Here is a 23,256-nt window from a genome sequence, read left to right as displayed (position 1 = left end):
TAGGGAAGGGAAGGGAAGGGAAGGGAAGGGAAGGGAAGGGAAGGGAAGGGAAGGGAAGGGAAGGGAAGGGAAGGGAAGGGAAGGGAAGGGAAGGGAAGGGAAGGGAAGGGAAGGGAAGGGAAGGGAAGAATTAGACAGTATTGCAAAATTTCCTTGGAAACTGTGAGTGGAACCCAAAACTTGAGCATTTAACCATTTAGGACTATAGTATGTTAATTTATTGTTAGCACTATCTAAGGAAACATCTTGGATTCTGATAGATTATGAATTCTCTCTTATTTGTGAAAATTACATGTTTGATCAAATCTATACCAAGTCTCATGCAGCCTGAAGAAAGGAGTGAAATCCATAGGCACGCCCATCACCACGCCTAGGAAATTCTGTCTGACAACAATAAAGGACTTACAAAAACTGGAGACATTAAACAGATTTTTTCTGACAGGCTCATACCCATAAACATACACCTACTGACATGTATAAAAGCATTGCCTGCTGGAGTTTTAATAAGTGAAAACCAAAATTATTGTCAGTGAAGCAATTGCAATTGGAATACTGTATTCAAGGGGAATCAATACTATTATATCAAGTTTTATAGACATTTGAGGTGATTACATTAATACATTTGCTTATATGCCATTATTTCTTCTTGTTACATCCATTCAACCAAAACCAGAAGTTACTAATGCTGTGTGGGAATCATCTGTGAGAGGATTTATTCCTTGCAATAAAACCTACAAGATGTGATAAAGTAGGTTTATTTTTCAAATATTAAAAATAAATTGTTTATTAGTGATCAAATGTAGTAAGATGTGACCAAATTATTTAGAATCCAGTCTCCTCTAACAACAAAATGCTGTGAAACATCATCAGTCCTCATGCCTACAGTCGTATCATATCATAGAATGGCTGGGGTTGGAAAGGGACCTTAAAGACTATTTAGTCCATATCATGTGTGCATGTCCCAGTGTATGAAACACGGGAACCATTCCAATGAGTAGTATTCAGGTCACATTGTTCACCTAGTTGTAAACCATGGGAAATTTATTATGTCTAGTTAATGAAGCACTATTTATGGAAATGTGGCAGGCTGAAATTGAGGAATAAGGACTGTTTCTGCCCATGGAAGTTTTCTCAGAATTGTATTGCTAAAGCTCTCCAGTGGACCCGGACTCCACCTCCAGGAATAAACAAATTCCAGTGCATGGGCTAAGAAGTCAACAAACAAAACTCTCCCTTCTCTGCACCCATAACCAGAATTAAATGTCTCTCCCGAGCAGTTCAGCACTTTGTCATATACTCCTATATGATCTAGATTACTCTAAGACATTCAGCCGCTTCGAAGCATGAGATGTCTGGTGTAGAACAGCTGAATTCCACAGGGCAGTAATTAACTGTGATCATTTAATTATAATGGGACCTACCTATTTCATAGTGATGTTGTGAGGATTAATCAGCTATTGCATTTCTAAAATTCTTTGCAGTATCCACAACAAATAATGTTATTTCAAAAGTACAAAGTATTTACCTTGTTATGAGAGTATGTGTGATACACTGGTAATAAATGTGTGTGTTGATAAACAAGTGCTAATAACTAAACTGACTTAAGTAGTAAAGAAGTATTTTGTTTTTACCTAAACATAAACAAATACCTATATATATATATATATATACACATATATATATATAAAGGTTCATCTGATAAACCACAGATATCAACAATACTGATACCTTATTTTAGCTGTTGTCTAGCCTTCCCTTAGAATCCGGGGAGACAAATGGAGACATGTAAGGTGTGATTCATCCCATCCTAACACAGAGGTGTATAAATCTAACGAATTGCTCCTCATAGAAGACAAAGTGGGTCAATTATGCCGACAGTCACATAAACAGGAAGTCAATTTACACGTAACAGCCACTTAAGAACCACAACTCCTCTTACAAAATGAATTCGTTTTGCTATAGTGATATATGTCAGATTAGCCAATATACTCAAATTAACTTTGTAAATTTAAAGGCTGTTAAGTTACTTTTAATGAATGAAGAGTTGGTGAATGACCACTTTACATACTACACCACATAAGTTTCCTTTGCATTATTAATTGAAGAAAATTATTCAATACTTAAAATGTACACTGCAGTACTGTGAGGGAAAATGAACCCCACTTAAAGTCAGCAGAGAATGGCAGCAGAAATGAAGTTGCCAGAACATGTTTCTCTTTCGCACTATATGAAATCATCTGAAGTTATTTCCATTATGATGATTTTTCTGTAAAAAGACATGCCTGCTCTGGTTCTCCTGCTTGTTATACAAAGCTTAGCTATTATGGCTGTCAGAAGTGTAGATGGAATTGTCAACTACCCAGACAGATGGATTGGATCTTTTTCTTTTAGTAAGAATATGTAAGTTATTACAATGTACATGCTTTCTGAATGGCTTAATAAATATTTTAAATTTGCCAGAGGTTACTGCAATGTCTACGCTTTCCTACTGTTACACAAATTCTTAAGAAGCAGTGGTTAGTTTTGCATATAATAGATATTTTCCATCCTAACAGTTGTTCAAAGATTGATACTGATTTATTAAATAAGTATTAACTAATATTTTAATAGGATGGAACTGATTACATCATTTTAAAATATATTCTTGCTGTTGGCTGTTACAATTTCCATTCTTTTATAAGTGGGAAAAATAAATGAGAAATTAAATCTTATGGAAAAGGTTCATTTTGTTATCCAGTATTCTACCAGAAGACCATGTGTAGCATAACACAATTAATGTTCACAGATTCAGGAGCCAATTTCTTTGAAGGGTATGGGCTTCATTACATGAGAGATATTCAAAGTTTAAAAGAGCATTGCCCCCACCTCAGTTTTATTGCTGAGCATGATGTTATATGGCATGGAATAACTCTTTGATCAGTTTGGGTCAGCTGTCCAGGCTATGTTACCCCCAAGACTCTTGCCCACCCATAGCCTATTTTCCGCAGAGTGGAAAACAGAGAAAGCCTTGACGCTAAGAATTATTGAGCAACAGCTAAAACATCAGTGTGTTATCAACACTGTTTTGGACACTTATCTAATACACAGCACTACACAGACTGCTGTGAAGAAAATTACCTCCATCTCAGCCAGACTCATTACACTTTGCTTCCTTTATAAAGAAATGGTACCTCTTGAGAAAACATGTCAAAAACATGTTGAAAACATGTTCCTAACATGAATGATGTCAAGTTATAAATGAGAATGTAGCAACTGTCCAAGAACTATCTGGATTTGAGCAGAGAGCAGTGATATTGGTTTGAAATTCCTGATAAAGGTCTCTCTCTACAAATCATTTGTCTACCTCTTTCATTTCTGCTCTGTTTTGAACAGTGTGAAAATTTTTCATCTAGAACATCATGAGTAACTGTTTTTTTCCTGTTGGGCAGTGGGACAGAGGGGTAGCACAGAGAGACATAGAACTTAAGTACCAGAAAAAAAGAAAAAATAAATAAATAAATAAATAAAAAGTCTAAAACAAAGGTCTTACTTTGATGAGTTACATTTTGTGGGAAGGGCAATAAAACAGATCGTAAAACAGGCTTTGAGAGATAAGAATGTAAAGTATTAAGGCTGCTTCATATAGAAATTGCAGGGCATATAGCTTGAGCAGAGAAGGTGATAAATCTGGCATAAGAGCAGCTAACAAGCTAACAAGTCAAGCACTGATGCATCATTAGTAATGACTTACAGGAGCCAGCAATGAAATTATGCCTGACCTGTGAGATCTGGAAAAAAAAAAAAAAAAAAAAAAAAAAGCTTCTCTAGTCAAAGTGTGAATCCTAAACTTGCCCAAAGACCTTATAGATCTACCTCCTAGTCAATCACATTTTGGTTTCCTTGCAAAGGATACGCAAGATAGATAGGATCCATATGATGGCCGAATCATATTTTTGCATTGTTGACTAGAGACCACCAGTCTCAAGTGCTGTAAGCTAAGCACTTGCAGCTCAGATTACATACAGACAGAGAAAAAGTTCAGGTGAGAAGGTGTGTATGGTCTTGAAGGAAGACAAAACTTGTGCAGTAAATTAGCACAGCAGAAAGAAATGAAGAAACATAAATAGTAGTCATTGGAACAGGCCAAATGAAAGTACAATTAAAACACAGATTTAAAGGCTGGAAAGTTTATCTGAAATGTTAGCAGAAAGGAACTTTCATTTCCCAAACTAGAAGATGATAATCTTCTAATAATCTGAAGGACAAGCAATTTCAAGTTTATTTAAAGAGTGGACCAGAAGCTTTGCTAGTTGGCTGATTAAGCAGTGAGCTTAGCTTCCAAACAAAACAAGCAATTCTGGGCAGAAACTGTACATACTTCATTGCATGCATTTAATATCCAAAAATGTAGTCTCTTTTTGTGAAGACAGAAAAAGGTTTTCTGTACAAAAGTTGTTCCTGTCTCTGATAACATGGATTTGAATCGCAGCTTGTTTTAAATCTCATCCTGTGCTGAATGACTTCACTCTGATCTATTTTATGATTCCTTTCAAAAAAAGGCATTATTTTGGATACTAACATATTGGAGCTTTCCTTCAGAGAAACAAGCGATGGCCCTATTTAAAGAAAAGTACTTTTCCTTTTGATATTTGTGTGTAATCGACCTTGGCATTCCTGGGTTGCACCTGTTCAGTGATAGGAGAAAGAAGTAATAGCTTCTAAAAAATGCATTAGGTAGGTCAACAATCAGGTCTGATTGCCTGTCTTTTATTCATGTCTAAGGACTTTGGGACATTTGTCATGATAAAATTCATATTAATCCCCTTTCCCAATCTACTAAAAATGAAAGCAGCATAATTCAGCCCAGCATTATATACACTATTTTCTAAACTCAGTTTTATATATTAAAGCCCATTTCCATTACACTTTCAGTAGGAAACATGAGCCACGTGCCTGCCAATGCAGTTGGTGTATGTAAAGTTAGCCATTACTTTGAACATAAAACTGCTCATGTGTGTAGGTTGCTCTACAGAACTACCTCCCCAGCTACTCTTTTTTTACTTCCTACCACATTGTAAAAGGCAAGAAAATAAATAGGGTCTGAAAGTGGGTAGTGTTCAAAGATACTGAAAACAGCTTTCTTAACTTAGCCTTGGTTACCTACTCTCTTAAACTGTTTTCACACAATGTGGACTAAGCTGTGTGTCGTCTTCTGATCTATGCAGCTAGCTCAGAGAAAGTGAGATCTGGCTCGTTTTGGCTGTATCATTTCCACAAGAAAAGCAGAATATCCCTGTAGGGAATAAATCTGTTCTAATAAGCTCTTATTTCACTTGCCAAAGGAAACAGAAGAGAGTTGCCTAGAGAAATTCCAGGTTTCATTTCTTCTCACCTATTACTGCTAGACTGAGGTTACAGCAGCTCCCAGGGTAGATGAAAGACTGAAAGGGCTTCAGGTAACTAGACTGTAGTGGAACCACAACTGCTCTCTAAATGCACTGCTTCATACTAACCAAAGGGCACGATTATGCACAGGATCTAACCAGTACCACTGCTATGTTAAGGAAGTCACCCTTGATCGATGTCAAGGGATTTAGTTTATGATACAAATTATATCTAGTATTGAATGTAACGGAACTCAGGGCTCAAAGTTTCGCATTGAGTCCAAAAATTCACAATAGACAAATGATGAAATACTGGAACCGCCCAAATCCATTAATTTTAACAATTGATGTAGTGTATTACTCACAGAGCTTGGATGCATATAAAAAATTAAAGATACACTATTGATACTGAAGATTTCCACAGAAACCATAGTAGGACAGATGCCAGCAAAATTATGAATGGTGTTGGCAATGTGAGCAGAGCCCATTATTCAGCAGACACAGCAAAAGAATTAAGGAAGATTTAACAAGACTGTATGGAATCTTTAACCCAGGGCACAGTTAACTTCTGAAGAACCTTGCACAAAATGTTATGAATATTGAAACAGAAATGGAGTCAAAAAGGGATTTGCAGCATCATAAAACATTATTGCACATGTTAGGATAGATGTAACCTCTGGTTCTTAAGTCTCTGTGATGCTGGAAGCTATGAAGCTGTTCCTGAGGAAAGTTTTTTTCTAGGTATGTCTTACCAGTCATACCCTTTTCTTAACCTCTTGTCTCCATTCTACCACATAAGGTCCAGGAGAGGCATTTCTACATTCCAAATAGACTAATATATGAGATCAAAACACTTGAAAAATTTGGAAATATGTCTCAGAAATCCCAGCAACTTGTAATCAGCTTATTGTGAAGCACTATTGTGAGAAGAGAATCAATGCTATTTGAAAAGATAAGGACAAATTTTCCTGTATGTCATTACATTCCAGCTGGAAGATGTGACTACAAAATTGACATAAAATCATAGCTTTCAACATGAGCAGTACTCAGTACTTAAGATTAGGAAAATAGATTATATATATATTAAAAAATAAAAAAATAAAAAAAATAAGGTTTTTGTAACAGCTGGTTTTCTGCTGAAGCAAATTTTTCAACTCCCACAACAGACATGCTGGATTCCAACTCATATTTCAGCATTCGAGAGGAAAAAAAAAAAAAAAAATCTGTACTGTCTCTTGAAATAATGAAATCTGTTTCTTCAGTCAGTGGTATTGTACCAGGGAAATATCATCTGGAGCACTGGTAAAGACAGTAGCTTAGACATATGTCACTATCATTCGATTGTTGCAGACATTCCTGTTATGATAAAACAGCACTGGATAACGCCTTTGGTCTGAACCACATCTCTGAATCATGCAGACGTGTTACTATCCAACATTATAAGTTCCATGAGCCAAACAGCCTTGGAAGTGGCCATGGTTCACTTCAGCAGCAGCACTTCACTGGCAGAGTTTGTAAAACCAAATTACTCTCTTTGTTCTGCTGTATTACCTTTTGCCACTACTCCAGTGGTATAAGAATATGGTTGCCTGAGTGGGTTTGCCAGGGGAATGATAAAATTTTGAGAGCTGTTGCTTTGGTTCCCGTCATGTACCAATGAAAAGGAACAACAAATAGCTGATCCTTTAAGAGTTCCCCAGAAAATGAAAAATACACCAGTAATCCCTGTTTCTTGTGTCTAGTGGCAGAAAAGTAAATCCTCTATTTCTGAGCCTTTCTACTTATAAAACATTTTTTTCATTTTCTGGAAACATTCCAGCTTTATTCTACTGGTACATTTGAAAATAGTTTCCTAGCAGTTTTCTAAAAGATCCTTTAAAAAAAAAAAAAAAAAAAATGAAAGCTAGCAGGAAGTCAGAACTCAGAGGTAACACACTACATCACACCCAGATCTTCTGAATAATGATAGTGACGCGAATTAATGCTATGGAAGTTATGGACACTATGGAAGTCTGTGGGTGATGCTGCTTTCCTGCAGTGAGAAGTGAGCACAAATAATTCATAGGAAGTGGACAAAACTAATGGAAAGCACAACCTTAGCACACCTTAGCCTCAAGCGCATCTCCAGCACTTAGAAGTCAACACCCTAGTTTGAACAATGGATAAACGGACAAAAAAAAATAACTTTGAGATGACTTATACATACCTATATACAGCCATTATTACATTAACAACACAGGTAAACACAATATTGAACCTGGTTACTCAAAGGCTGAAAATTACATAGGATGAGATTACATAGGCTGAACATGACACATCAGAGTATTTTCAGAACAAGTGATCTACAGTTTTAATGATGATATGAATTAGATACTCACTTTGACTAGACAACAGCAAAAATTTTTGATTGGGTTCTTAGAAACACTAGGGGATCTGGTTTCACAGGGGAAGTACCTGTCCCTTGAATCACAGTAAGAGTGAGGAGAGTGTTTTCAGTTCTCTATACCAATGTTCTCCATACCAATGAAGAACATATGTCTGGAAAACCATTTCCTGCTGACAGAAAAGAATGTCTACCGAAAAGAATAGTCTGAAAAGAGGTCGACTAAGTAGTTTTATGACTGAACAATTATGGGTCTATTACACTTAGTAAGGCATCTTGCTGTGGTGAAGTACTTACTTCTCATTACTGATGGCCTACTTAATGAATTTTTTAATTATTGTTTATAATTAAGTGCTGGTTTAAGTGCTTTCCATCAAAGGGTCTGCATTCCCAGATGGCAGTCCTGGACTAAATGTGGGCTATGCCCAAAAGCTGGCTTCATAACAGCAATTGGTGACAGTTTTGATGGAAAATGAATTCACATTTTTGCAATTATTCACTTAAATCCTTTTTTCAATGTAATTGTTTTAAACTATAAAAGGTAGGATATCTATGTAAATATGTACTTGTATTTCTTTATAACACACGTGAAATATGGAATTACAGGATTGGAAATGGTCATCTAACGCTTCCAGCCTGCCTCAAGAAAGAGTGAGGCACACCTCTGCTATTCCTGAAAGATCCTTCTCCAGCCGGTTCTTCGACAGCCAGCGGTACAGACCAACATCTCAGAGGATCTCCTCCACTTCTTCATCCTGGCAAATGAAACCTTCATAATCACCACCCTCAACATCATGCTTGTCATTCAGCCCCATTACTTCTATGCCTGCTCAGTGTGGTCAAGGAGTACAAATTATACCCTCCAACTTTGCAAGCAGCTTTTCACGTATCTGAACATTGCTATAATGCCTGTTCCCCTCTGTAACTATACCATCCTTCCTCTTCTTTTTGTCCATGACCCTCTTCTTGCTGTTCTCCTCTGGATTATTTCTGATCAGTGAACACTTTTCCAATGAATGGATGTGCAGAGTGGATTCCTACACCTGCAAGTACTGAGCAGAGCAGAGGGATTTCCACAGGTGTTGCTAAGAGAGCGATAAGTCAAGTGTTCAGTTGATCTTAACATAAAATATAGAAGATAACTGGTATCCAAAAGATGAACCATTATGAGACCTCTGTGAAGTAAATGTGAGAAAGGTACAAAACAGCTGTACTTATTGAGTACATGTTGTACTTATTAAGTATAACTTATACAGTTGTACTTAACTCAAGTGACCGGGCATCAAAAGCTGGAGGTAGGACATGCAGTGCAGGCATGACACATGTGGACACGTCTTCTGTGCTCCTGAATATCCTTGGCAAGCTTCATGGAAGAGCCACACAGGCAGGCCACACCAGAGGCAAGGAGTAAGAAGCAGCAGAAAACACAGGCTTATAGAAGCAAATGGTGTAAAATTTGTCAGGATCGATAGTTTCCTTAAAGACAAGACAGTGAGTAGGGTGAATGTGAGCAGGGTGAATCTAACTTGCACCACGATACAGCAGAGCTACAAAGTCAACAAGTCAACACAGGACGGTGCCAAGCATATTCCAGAGTATTTCAGAAGAAAAAAAAAAAAGAAAAAAAATTAAAAAAAAAAAAGCTGAATGCACCTAAATTGAAACAAGTTATTTGATGTGCATTGCCTGGCCACGACGGTGACTGTTTGACTTGACTGGCTTCAGCATTTCTGGACGAGGGAGCAGCATTAAGGAAGACACACCACCTATTCAGAAGCACGCTTGTTTTAATGTGTATCAGCGGGAAGGGGGACACGATGGGGTGGTGTCCAAAACCGTCCTGCGAACTGCCTCGCAGTTCGGCTCTGCTTTTCCCCCTTTCCTCCCCTCGGAGCGGAGGCGGGGCCGGGGGCTGCCTGACGCGACCGTCCCCGGCGGGGAGCTCCGGAGCCCCCCTCAGCCTCAGCCCCGGGCATGGCGCCCGCCCCGGGGGCCGGGCAGGGCCGGGCCGGGCTCGGCGGCGGCTCAGCCCCGCGGTGGGGACGGCGTTAGCCCGGCCCTGCCCGTCCCCGCCCGTCCCGCCCAGCCGGCCCCCCGCAGCAAATGACCCGCCATGGAGGCGCGCTGGCGCTGCCCAGAAGTTTGGAGGCAGGGGAGCGGGCAGCGGCTGCCTGCGAGGGGACGGCGGGAGCCGGCGCCCAGCCGCAGGCGGCGCAGCGGGGCGGCGGGCGGGCAGGTAAGGGGCGGCCGGGCCGCGCGGGGCGGGACGAAGTGCGGCCGGGCTGCCCTGAGGGGAGGTAGCAGCGACCGGCAACTTCGGCGGGGACCCGCTGAGGGGTGCCCGGAGGCAAGGCTGTGGAGTCGGGGGGTGCCGCGGGGCGAGGTCGCCCCCCGTGCCGCTGTTGTTGCGTGTGGGGGGGTCGCTGGCAGGCGGCGGAGCTGCTTCAGGTGCCGCTGCCTCCTCCTCGGCAGCCCGCCCGACCTCTGTCCCCGGTGGAGGCATGGCTGGGAGGAGCGGCGATGGTGAGGCGTCCTAGGGACAGGAGGCAAAGCTTCTGAAAGTAGGGCGGTCCTGGGCTGCCCCGCCATCTGCTGCCCCGTGGGGCGATCTTCTCTGTGGCTCTGTTCTGTTTTCAATCCAGGAGAGAGTGGGCTGCTGCTGGCAGCTCCAGGATGAAGTCGCCTCCCTGCTGCATGTCTCTTTCTTCCCAAGCGTCCCTGGAGGAACAAGGGAACAGCACGTCCCTGGGCTCCCTGGACTCCAGCGTGTTCTCCAGTGAGGAAGAGCAGGGGCCCCTGCTGCAGAAGGCCATCCCCCCCTTGGACTGCTTTACGATCAATGTAGGAGGCAGCCGCTTTGTGATGTCCCAGCAAACTTTGTCTTGCTACCCTGACACCCGTCTTGGCAAACTGGCTGTAGTGGTCTCTGCCGCCCGGGATGTGGCCTCTGGCCTCCTGGAGCTTTGCGATGATGCCAACCTGGTGGAGAATGAATATTTCTTTGACCGGAGCTCACAGGCGTTTCACTACATCCTGAATTACTACCAGACGGGGAGGCTGCATGTGATGGAGCAGCTCTGCGCGCTCTCCTTCCTGCAGGAGATCCAGTACTGGGGCTTGGATGAGCTCAGCATCGATTCCTGCTGCAGAGACCGGTGAGCTGTGGGATGACACAAGGCGCGGGAGCGTGGGCTGGGTGAGCTCAGCTCTGGCTTGTGCGCAGGGATGGGCAGGTGAGGGATCCAGCAGTGGTGGCAGGTGAGGTGGCAGAGCACTAGGAGAAGGTTGGGCAAATCCAGCACTGAAACCTAGAGGTAGATGGGAGTAGGAAATGGGAAGAGGAGCTGTGTGTTTCGTGAGGTCTCTGTTGACCTTTGCTGTGAAGGACGGGCTGGCAGTGAGGGCAAGATAGTGAAACCCTGACAGGAACAGTGTCTGGTTTTTCTGCAGCGTCTTCAGACTGGCCTTGGAAGCTCGAAGTGGAAAGTGACAGTGCTGGAGATAGGAAGGGTTGTCAAGGCAGAGATGTCCTTCAGTGCCATTCATGTTGGGGTTATCCTAGCCAGGGGGAGCAGATGTGGAGTCAGGAGAGTTTGGAGCCTCCCCACGCTGTCCTTTCCATTCTGGATGATTTCTAGATCCAAGCTGGAGAGGCAGAAGCGGGGAGCGGTCACCTGCCAGGCTGAGTGTGGGTGGCATGGCTCCAGGAGGAGCCGTGATGGCAAGCATCGCACATGGATGTAGCAGCTCACAGGGAGGGGGCAGCAACAGCGGGAATGTGGCTCAGTGGAGACAAATTGTAACAGGCAGCTTAGGAACGAGGTGGGTTTTGACTGAACCACCCCCAGGATGTTTCTGTTAATTCTATTTGAAGACATCTTTTCCACCAATTTTAGTGTTCCTGGTTTGTTTGTAGTATTGAAGAATGGAATCCTATAAAGAGTATGACTGCTATTTATCTGAAGTGGTTATATCAAAATTATTAGAAAGAAATGATCAAGCAACACCCACCCACCCCTCTGCCCCCTCTTCTGCCATCCTAAAAAACAAATGCTAAAGTTATCCTATCCTGATATGACTCACTTCTGCATCTCAGAGAGAGTTGGATCCTACTTTTCATCCCCTTCTTCCTTCAGTGGTAGGTGTAACTGGAAGATCCTACTTATTAGGTAGTACAAGGAGCTATGGACCTCTTTGGCATGTTCAGGAGTAACTGCATCAAATGAAGTCCCTCTGTTTAAGTCTTGACCTCTGCAACTGTCAAGGAATACAGATGTGAAAAAAAAGGTGTTTTTTTTTTTGTTTTTTTTCTTTTCAGTGTCCTTTGAGAATGTTGTTGTTCCATGAAATAGTTCTATGAATACACCCTTGCTCTACAAAAAAGTCAACTAAGTATTTACAATCTGTAAATTTTACTAAGCTAAGTTGCTTGCATGCTTTGCTGTGTGACAACCTGTATATTTAAAGAAAGATGTCATCTTAGCATGTATTGATCAGAATTTCATACATAAGCAGCATAGCTTTTGTTATGCTTTTCCTTTTAACATTGCAGAAATAGACCAATGTAATAAAAAATGCAGTATGATTAATAAAATTCAAGAGAGTTTAAAAACGCTGGTTCTGGTTGTGCCAGGATTGCTTATGAGAGCTCATGTTAGTCATGCAGCTCATCCTACTGTAGTTAACATGATCCATATAAAATGGATCATAAAATTATTGTGCACATAAAAACTGTCACTGTTATGACATGGGTGAGCAGGAACAACAGGTCATTGGAAACATGGCTGTAGGGTTTCAATTAATAAAATCCTCCATGACATGCTTGACCACAGGGTTTCCTAAGTTCCTGTAAGGTACACTAATGTGTGCTCTTATACCTCTCATGGTAGAGGATAAGAAAAACTTATGCATATTGGTATTAAAAATCTATTTGTGGGGCGTTCCTGGGCAGGTACTTCAGGAGGAAGGAGCTGAGTGAAGCCCTAGACATCAAGAAAGATGCAGAAGAACTGGATGCCCAAGATGAGGAAGAGGACTTTTCTGGTAGCCTCTGTCCTAATGTCAGACAAAAACTTTGGGAAGTTTTGGAAAAGCCTGGTTCCTCCGCAGCAGCCAGGACTTTTGGCACTCTATCCATGGCTTTTGTTGTTGTGTCCATTGCCAACATGGCTTTGATTTCGGTAGAGCTAAGCTGGCTGGCACCACCACTACTGGATGCCCTAGAGTATCTGTGCATTGCATGGTTCACTGTGGAGTTTGTTCTGAGGTTCCTGTGTGCACGGGATCGGTGTCGCTTCCTAAGGAGCGTGGCAAACATCATCGACCTCCTTGCCATTTTACCTTTCTACATTACCCTGCTGGTAGAGAGTCTGTGTGGTGGGGAGAGCTCCCAAGAACTGGAGAACGTGGGGCGCATTGTGCAAGTGCTGAGACTGCTCAGAGCCCTGCGGATGCTGAAGCTGGGAAGACATTCAACAGGTACTTTTACCCGTGGCAGTGAAAGCTCTCACTCCTTCTACCAACAGCAGTTGTCCCTGGGCATAGTTCCGTATTTTGTCTGCATTTCTGCCTTATCTTCTTACACAATATAATGTTATCAGTAATGGCTTGTGAAGCTCTTACTTTGGGAAATTGGTAATCAAGTGGCAGGAGCTTTCTCCTATAACTTTTAGTTCTCCATAAAGTGAGGACATATAGTTTGCATAGAAAATTTACAAAAAAAACAGGCCTCAAAGCTGCATGCTGTAAGTCATGCACGAGTTTCTCACGATGTCACTAATTTGCAAACATTTGTAACTGAGTCGGTTAGGAGGGAAGCACAGGAAGAAATGGTAAGTGATCATCATTGACCAACACTTTTTGTATTATCAGAGGTTTACAAGTGACAGCTTATAATCACCTATCACAATTTGTTACACTAAAAAGTTTAAGCAAATAAATGTATTGTGATTATGTCTACATCACAGATCCTGAAAAGACATCCACTGTTGAATATATCATATTTCTAGAAAACTGTTTAAATTAAATCATACTGGGCAAAGGGTTAGTGGGCTCTCTGGCCCTTTTGAACACATTGGTATCTATATGGCATGTTGAACACAGCTGGGGGTCGCTTACTGAATTGACAGTAGGTGCAGCACAGAGTGATGATGTTGGGTTCAGTCAGCGTTCACCTGTTGATGTGGGGCCCTTCATGCCCAAGCTCTGCTGACAAGTGTCAGCAGACACGGATGAACAGCAGGCAGGAGAGTGGTGCATGGTAGAGTGCCTTACTGGGAACATACATGTTCATTCTTCCTAAGTAGTGTAGGAAAGGTATAAAAGAATGTTTTCAAGTGGAAACTTATCAGAGGAAGCTGGAAATATTCAGAAGGTCTTGTTTTTCCCTCATTTTGTATTATTATTTAATGTGCGTGCCTGGCTATCTGAAATAATAAAAGCAGTACTCCCACCACACCCTGCCTATGCCATGATGTTATCCAGTGCTTGGTATTTTCAAAATGATTTAATTATGTTCCCACTTGAATCAGTGGTGAACATGGCAATGAATTTGACAAGGAGAAAAGTTCTGCCAAAACTTGGAGCTTTGAAAAATCAGATCCCAATAGAAAATCATAGTTTCTGTTCTGTGATATTTGCCTGTTCTGAAGATGATGGTAATCATTCTTGGATGGCATTCAATGTAATCCTTCCTGCATTTCTGAAGCAGGAATGGTTGATGCTTCATATTTTTGGAGAGCCATCTCCATCCTCTTTGTGAACTGGCCCCACTTTAGCAGGCATTATAGCAGGAGGATGTCTCTTATTTTTGTTCCCGTTGAAGAGCAGTGAACCTGCGTACCAAGTGCAGGGAATAGTTTTAATACCACTAATGACAGTGGTTTGAGAATTATCTTAATCTTACTCCTCCGCTCTAGATTGTGCCTATAACAGTGCATAACTGTCCCTTAGAGAGAAGTTGAAAGGAAGCAGATAGTGATTCAGTCTGTCCGTGAGTTTGCTTTGCTTCATTATAATTTTTTTTTACTGTTCTTGTTTAATACAAGGAAGCCTGCTACCCACTTTCAATGGTGGCAGTAATGTGAATGTATTCCTCCCTAGTTCTGTTTTGAAATAAGACAAAGATTGAACACATCAAGGTGCTTTTGTGCTAAATAACAAGATTGTGATCCAAAAGTATGTCGGTTCTAATTATAAAGTTCTAAAGTTTTCAAAAACTTCATCATACTTTACTATTACAGAATGAATGCATGAAACTCCATTCTAAGGCTCTTTCTATCACCTTGAAACCACGGGTTTCTATTGTCTGTATAATAATGGTTAACTTCAGTTGTGTTAGCTTGCAGAGATGGTGTGAACTTTAGTGCCTATTTATTTTTAAAGTCAAATTCATTAAAATATTACCATAGTTTATTTCATAATATTAAGTGCTGTTAATAGTCAAATAACTCATTTGCCATGTTAGAAGAAGTGAATTAATGATACCAAAATCTGGTCTCCTACTCTGGCATCTTTCTATCAACTATCATCTTTCTTCTGGAACCAAAATACCAGTTTCAGCATTCAAGAAATGGCTTATGTCAATACTTAAACAGTTCAGAACAGCATTACTGTTCTAATTGCTGTGCTTGCTTCTTCGATAGTTCAGAGTTGCTAGCCACGTAGGAGGCCCAGACCACTATATTAATTCTGGCTCTTTTCTGTATCATTTAGATGTAGAAAGTCATGAATTCAATCTTTTCACAGAATTGTAGGGGTTGGAAGGGACTTCCAGAGATCTTTTCAGAGAAGATGCTGCTACTAAGACAAAACATAAACCTAATAAATCAAAACAAAAATACACTAACAGATCTGAAGTCTGGTTTCTGACCATTAGAGGTTTGTAGTAGAAGAGAGTTGAGTTAACACGGTTCTAAACACACCCTAAACCACAGCTGCTAGTGTAAGATGAAATCCCTAAGTACCATATACAGAGACCATCCTGCTCACACATACCTGGGCAGTCCTGATAAATGTGAATGCCTAGGGGTGGCACTCACAATTCTTCTGTGCTCATGCCTTAGGCAGCTTAAAACTGACTCCTGTGCTCTCAGATCAAAGCTTCATGCACTGCTCACCTGCTCTGTGTGACAAGAGGAGTGCAAGATCAGAAGAAAATAGATGAAAAAAAATGTAGTTGCTGGAAGCAACTCCCCTGTCACCAAGAAGGGATCACAGTCAAAAGGAGGACATCTCTGTAGTACTGTGCAGACCCCCTAGCAAAGCTGGGATCCCGACAGCAGTGTGGTTCTGCTATCAGAGGCAGAAATGAGTTAGGAAAAATCGTAAAGGAAATTCTTTTTTTTTTCCCTTTATTTTTAAAGAAATGGCAGATTAACCCTTTTTTGTGGAGAAGTGAAAGAAAAATGGATACATCATTTCTGCCCCTTTGAAAGCTGAACTCAGCTATTAGGAGGGATGCAATACATAGAAACACCTAGGAGCAAGTGGAGCAAGTGTAAAATTATATATGCAAAGTGCTATACTTTGTCAAGGAGCAATTGAGAAATTAGAAGTACCTCTATCCAGAAAATGTATAGCTAGAGGGTGAGACGACTTCTGAGATAATGAAATTGTGGATTTGAGTGGGTGTAGGAACAGGTGAGAATTTAACCTGCATTTTTCACAATCTCTGGTGCTCCTCAGCATTCCTTCTGGGGCCATGTGCTGTGTGAAGCTTTGCTCCTCTGGGAAGCACTTAGAGATTTACTCCTTGAGGAGAAGTAGGATGTGAGCATCTTACTTGTGATGGCAGTGGACATGTCTAAGAGAAGGCTGTAGCATGTGTCAGGATGAGATGCTTCTCACGTGAGAAAGTAAAACTTCAGCATTTTCAGAATTCTGTGCTAAAACTTTAGGATGATTTAAAAGCTTTGTGTAAACTGAAGCTCCTGAAAATGAGCTTGTATTATCAAGTCCATCTGGGCAACAAACAGGTGGAAGTTGACATGCATGGCAGAAATGCCTCTCCATCCTCCTGCTGGTCCCAGGGCTGGAGCTGCTTGTTTGCCCCATGCTGGCTACCACACTGGTTCTGTTACAGCACCATAGCACCTTCCAGCATGGCTATCCAGGCTGTCACAGCTCCTGTTGAGGAGCTGTCATAGCTCTGGGGCTGGAAAAAGAATTTTTAAAAGTCACAATATAATAGAGTAGACGACATTATTCTGAATTCATCAACTGGTTCCTATTTAGAACGAGCTGTGGAGGCCAGTAAGTTGTCTGATTCATAGATTCAACTGAAAATGTCTCCTGACTTCATCTGAAGACCTGAAGAGATGGAGAACCACAACTTTGCTGATAATTCGTCAATGTGATATAACGAGGTAGCAGTCACAGCCCTGTTCCTGCTGATTTAGACCAGGTTTATGAGTGTTGTGCTGTTTGTTTTAGCTGCAGTATTCTCAAGATCCATTGTAAAGGGCAAAGCCTGGCTTTTACAGTTTTACATGCTTTAAAAAGAAGTGCTACAGAGAGTTTTAAATTGGAGTACCTTATTCCTAGGTCACCTGAAAGGTGAAGAATTCTTCTGCCTTGATCAGTGTGAAGTTTTACAAGGCAATGGATGGTAGTAACTTCCTTGGAAAATGAGAGCTTGATCTGGATCCTTGCAATTGTCCCATTCACAGCTTCTGCATTGCTGTTCTTAAGTATATTTTCAAAATCTGGAGGCAGTCATATTAATAGAAAAAAGATTACTCTGATAAATCATATTTCCCTTCTGCTGCAAAATTAACCTATAACACTATAATAAACATCCTAACCAACAGACCATAGTTGTAGCAAGATAAAACATGGATAAGAGCAAGTCCTTAACTGGAGTTGGTACAAGAAAAATTCCCTACAAAATCTAGTCTGTACCTCCACTGTTTGCTGTACATAAACAAAAACTTTAAAACCCATTAGATCTAAAGGGGAAAAGAAATAGAGCCAAAAGCAAGAAGAAATTTTAACTTCTTTTAGTTTGAGATTGTGGAAAGTAAAGCAAAGCAAACTGCTTATTACTCCAATGAGCATATGAAGTCTGCAAGCAGATGCAGAGCTCCAGTAAGCCATTATGCAAACATCGCTTTAGTTACGAGTGTACCCTGTGAAAGGTAATTGATAAGCATTGTGGTTTTCTCTTTTACTATGGAAAAAAAGCATCTTCGTAAAGAACAGTGTTAAAAAGCGATCCAAAATCACTTGTTATTCAGAAGATAATTTCAGTTTCCAATGTGTTTCAGCTTAGTTGATGCCTTGTTATCTTCCTTCTTTGTTTATGAGAGACATTTATCCATTGCACTGCTATTGGAGTTACTTTCCTGCTTGCTTTATCAGGCACTCTGGCCTTGAGGCAGCAGCTCTGAAAGGAATGTGGGGCATTATGGAGAGCAGTCAGCTGCACGTGGGCTCCCTGTGCAACCCATGGGCAGCGGGACTGATGCCGTACATCAGGGAATTAGCAGGAGAATACATTTGCATTGGGAGGTTTTGCTATCTCCAGTTTTGGCACAAGTGCAGCTGCTGCTGAACTGCTGCATTTGTTTTGATCTCTACAGATAAATATGTTGATAGGCCGGGGGGGAGAAAGAGAGGTCAAGGAGAGGCTATGAGAACTCTAAAAAGTTTGCAAACGGTGCTTAGCAAAGAAGGTAGTGTGACAGAGTTAGGCTCCTAGTACCCACCTGGGAACACGAATTTGAGAACTGAGGGCTGTTTGGTCCAAGAGAAAAATATGACAAGGGCCAGAAAATACAGCTTGGCACATTCAGACTGGAAGTAGGGAGCAGAAGTTTTTAGTGTTTTTAAATGATTATTTAGGTAACTTAATAAAAACTGTAGTAGTTTCTCCATTATGGCCAATTGCTAAATGTTTATTTAGCAATTAGGTTAGTTTTTCCTAGATGTTGTATGTTTTTCAAATGATAAGTAATAAGGAAGATTTATATGCTCTGTTTTAAGGAAATTAGGATAATGTCAGTGGTTCAGTCTAATATTTTAATCTGTTTCTTTCTAAATCACATTTTCCCAGTATTTTGAGAGCTGCACCCCTTTACGTAAGACATTTTCACTAGCAGTCAAAGTAAAAGCATAAAACAATCAGCTTTCAAATAAGAGGTATTTCAGACTTCTGAAGGCAGCTGCATGAATCAACTTACAGCGTTTCTTGTCTTTCAGGCTTGCGGTCCCTTGGAATGACTATTGCACAGTGCTACGAGGAGGTTGGCCTTCTTCTGCTTTTCCTGTCTGTAGGGATCTCTATATTTTCCACTGTGGAGTACTTTGTTGAGCAAGGTGTGCCAGGCACAACTTTCACGAGCGTACCGGGTGCTTGGTGGTGGGCAACAACTTCCATGACAACTGTTGGTTATGGTGACATTAGGCCAGACACCACTATTGGTAAGGTAGTGGCCTTTATGTGTATACTGTCAGGAATACTAGTTCTGGCCTTGCCAATAGCTATCATAAATGACCGGTTTTCTGCCTGTTATTTTACACTGAAGATAAAAGAAGCTGCTCTCCGGCAACGTGAAGCTTTAAAGAGACTCACGAAGAACTCATCCAGTGACTCAAATATCAATGTGAATTTACGAGACATATATGCACGCAGTGTCATGGATATGTTACGGTTAAAAAGCAGAGAGAGAGCAAGCACTCGGAGCAGTGGAGGAGATGATTTCTGGTTTTGACTTTTAAGTTATTTAGCCTTGTAGAGCAAATAGACTACTTCAAAAATGTAGTACTAAGAATCTCTTTTTTATTATTCACCACATACTGTATTTGCTTTTCCATCTGGAGTTTGACTGGAGTTTGACAGACTGATATAGCCAGTGTATACTAAGGAGGAATTCAAAATATTAAAGCTCTCAAGGGGCTCAGAAACCCGATCCCAGAACTGGATCTTGGTGGGTGAGAGGGGAAATAATGTGTCCATCAAAGTAAAGCAGTGACACAAACATCTATGAATCCAATGTCCTTGCTAATGTATAGTAATAAAGTCTTAGCCAAAATTGCTGTGATGTTTTGAATTTTGAAGACCTGTAAGATTTGTATATACAGTAGAAAAACAAAAGTTCGAGACATTAAGAAAATCTGAAAAGAGAACTCTAAGGAAGTAGAATGTTGAATAAATTTATGATGACATTCCTATTAGGAGATTCATCTTGCTCCCCTTTGTTATCCACATTTTCTACTTCATGTGCATGAAAATGAGGTTGCAAGACCCTGGGGGAGGGGGGATTTTTTTTCATTTCAGGAGAAGCAAATGGCTACCAAATTCATGGTGGGTATCAGGACATAGGTGAAAGTATTAAGCTGATGCAAGATCTGCAGCCAAGTACAAAATAGTTATGAAATAGCTACAGTGATTTAGAGTACCCTCTGCAATTGCTATAGAAGTTACAGGAGCTAATACAGCTTTTGTAGCATGCCTTCTCCTTGTGTTTTGATTCTCATAACTTACTTGTGCAGCTAAGCAGATTTTGTGCTCGAGTGAAATCACCATTGGATATCAGACAAAACAGAAATGGTAAAAGATAACACGTTACTCATTTCTCTGTCTTCTGTTAAAAGCAGTAAGTATTCCAGTAAGTGGTCCACATTTAAAAGAAATAAACAATTTCCTAGCAGATTAAATCAAAAATCACAAACCTCTCTCATTTCATTTTCAGCAATGTAAGCACAAGCATTATTTACATTTGACATTAATTCAACATACTTCCTAAGACGAGACATATATTAGCTGTGGATTACTTAATTTGATTGGGAGTTTATTTATTTAGAAGGCTCAGACTGCCTTTGAGTATATATGAATGGGTAAAAAAACTGCTTTTAATAAATATTGCGTAATACTTGTTTTGAATTAAGAGTGTGTTTTCCTCCTGTTCCCTGTAAACATAATACAGAAAGCAAAAAAATTTCAAAGGCTCCAACGCTGATGCAAACCTCATTGAATTTCAGCTTCTGATTTGTCAGCTGATATCAGTCAGCGTTTGGATTTGGGATCGATGCAGCACATGCAGCAGTCACCAGAGGCAGGAGGAAGCTGAGGTAAAATGTTAGAGACTGTAAGAGTTGTCTTGCTCTATGAGAAATGGACTAGGTGTGAAAATTCATAGGTCAGTCTTATGGTCTGCGTTACACAGAGATCAAACTATGTTATCATAGTGTTCCTTTCTGCCCTAATATTCTATGAATCCATGAAAAAACTCCCGTGGATGTCCAGAAGACAAAACTGATTCCGCAGGGAAAGGTTTGATGCAACCCACTCTAGGTTGTTATTTCATAGCTCCTTTGAGCAGGAAGTCACTGAGCTGCACAAATTGTACAGGCTGTTTCTCATTCAAAAGTCATTCTAATTATAGAGAATTAGGAAGAAGCTTTCATTGTGGGAAGACTGTTTTGTAATGTCTTTTGTGCTTTCTCATACAGCATCTGATCTCTGTTTGAGAAAGGAAATGCAGTTAGATAGATGCCTGATTCTCTTTAGGGAAAGGCTGCTTTTATTGCATCCTGTGTTTTTTACGAAGGACTCAAAAGAATGAGAGAAATGTTCTGGGATGTATCACTTGATTCACTCCTTTCAGCAGGTCTGGAGATAAAGTTTCCTAGAAATGCCCATGGGGAAATGTGGCTGAGACTTTATCAAGTAGCTGCTTCAGCTACTATTTTCAGACCTCTTGATTTTAAATTCAAAGTCTCCGAAGAAGTGTTTGTCAATCATGTTTTTTATTCAGCAAGGCTGTCTGTCGCATTATGGGCTCAAACTAACAATTCTGCAGATGAAGATCAGTTCTGATTTCAGCTCTTACAGAAAGGACCAGAGCATTCATACTGAGCGGCAAACAGTACAGGGCATTACAAAGCTAGAACATGAATCTATGCCATTTACCTACTGCCACAAATTTGGAAAACATCTCTTTTGTCACTAAGGCACCATATTAAGGATGTTACTGTGCTATCTTTAGAGTATCACGCTGAAGTTAAGTACGAAACTACCTCTAGTCCTCACATCTTTTCTGCCATTTCCATCACACAGCAGACTTGGCAGAAAGGATCATGTGTCAGAACATCAATAATTTCCCCATTTTAGCTTAAAATACTAAGCACTTCCAAAAACCGTCATCAAAGGTGAGAAATGGCAAAATAGGTGAGACAGGGACGTACTGGAGAAAGTACAGCAAAATGTTGGAGTGCCAGGCTTAAGAGACCATTGGGGAACCCCTGTATCCAGAAGAGGTGGGGCGTATGGGAAGATTTATAACTTCTAGAGATAAGTTATAGAAAACTATTTAGAAATCTGTGTTCAATAATATTTTACAACCATTTAATAACATGATTTACTTGTTGTATTACAGATATCGATCCTGAATGCACAATTCACTGATCACTGGTTAAGTCTGAGTTGTTAGTAAGTCAATAAACCACTTCAATCTTGATATGATGTAGACTTATGTAAGATGAGCAGTGTTCCCCTGGCACAAGAGTTTTGCTGGCCAACCCTGAGCCTGTGACATAGCCATGTGGTAGATCTGGCAAATCAGATTGAGTATAAAAAGGAGCACACAGAATAAAGTTATGAAGTCTTTTACATGTAATGCCCATTTATTTTTGTTTTCTGATATTAAAAATATATGTTTTCTCATCTTGATATTATCTTGATAATGAGTAACATAATTTTCTCATTTTCTACGGTATTGTTCGCTTAAACCTCCAGTGAGGTGTACGTGTACACAGAACTCTGCTGGAACATTTCCTGTTGAGATGCCCACCATCTAAAATGCATTAGAGCAGCTGTTGCTGATGCAGCTGGTACCTGGTTTTCTGTGCTCTTATATGTTCTTATCACTGTAGAAAGTGCAGGGCAACACAACCCTTAGTCACACCTCTAATTGCAGATAAGGGGTCTCCAGGGCTCTGGGCTCTTGAAAATGTCATTCATCGAACAGAAGAGCTAGAGTCAATAACCTTGCTAGGACTGAGATGCAGTTTAAAGTTTTAACCTTTCATCAATTTAATTTTCCAATTTTTTAGAGTTTTAACCATCCATAAAATTATTGCAGTTTTGTCTTTAACGCTAGAAAACACATCTCCTGTGGAAGCAGAGCTTCCATGCACTCAGTTCATAGGAATTTTATGAGGCATTTAAGGTTAGTGTAAATAGTGAGTTTGACCTGATGAGTAGTCACTAATTAAAGCCAGAAGCTTCAGAAAGCTTCAGAAGCTTCAGAAAATGTGTTTTAATGACAGGCTAAGTTGAAGAATTCCTTTATAATTAGCTTTTGTTGTTGTTGATACATGAAATAGAGTCTTTTCTGACAAAGCTTGATCCCAGTTTGTAGGGTGGGCACTTCTGCTAGAGGATGTTTCCATCAGCAAGAGGGAGAACATGACCTGTTTTGTGTGTGCCTCTCAGATAGGCTAGAGAAGTGTGAGCTTGCACACCCCTTCTCCCAGGAATACAGGAATGCAGTTTGGTGCAGGTGGCTA

General features: G+C 40.6%; 1 protein-coding gene across 1 annotated transcript; it reads left to right on the top strand.

Annotated features, from left to right (window-relative positions):
- Positions 1-9,548: 9,548 nt before the first annotated feature.
- KCNV1 (potassium voltage-gated channel modifier subfamily V member 1) lies at positions 9,549-19,918 on the top strand. Its single transcript, XM_035318817.1, has 4 exons — positions 9,549-9,982; positions 10,389-10,901; positions 12,698-13,224; positions 18,946-19,918. The coding sequence occupies exons 1-4, from the start codon at positions 9,564-9,566 to the stop codon at positions 19,455-19,457; spliced, it is 1,971 nt and encodes a 656-aa protein (XP_035174708.1). The 5' UTR covers positions 9,549-9,563; the 3' UTR covers positions 19,458-19,918.
- The last annotated feature ends 3,338 nt before the right edge of the window (positions 19,919-23,256 follow it).

This window comes from Oxyura jamaicensis, chromosome 2 (assembly GCF_011077185.1).
Source record: "Oxyura jamaicensis isolate SHBP4307 breed ruddy duck chromosome 2, BPBGC_Ojam_1.0, whole genome shotgun sequence".
Lineage (NCBI taxonomy): Eukaryota > Metazoa > Chordata > Aves > Anseriformes > Anatidae > Oxyura > Oxyura jamaicensis.
The sequence above is the reverse complement of the archived record's forward strand: the minus strand, read 5'-3'. Positions and strand labels throughout refer to the sequence as shown.

Excerpts from the sequence above, each read along its gene's own strand:
- KCNV1 (XM_035318817.1), top strand. The coding sequence starts at position 9,564 with ATGGGGTGGTGTCCAAAACCGTCCTGCGAACTGCCTCGCAGTTCGGCT. Across the intron at positions 9,983-10,388 it reads GCGGGGCGGCGGGCGGGCAG|GAGAGAGTGGGCTGCTGCTG; the intron begins GTAAGGGGCGGC and ends TTTTCAATCCAG. Across the intron at positions 10,902-12,697 it reads GATTCCTGCTGCAGAGACCG|GTACTTCAGGAGGAAGGAGC; the intron begins GTGAGCTGTGGG and ends GTTCCTGGGCAG.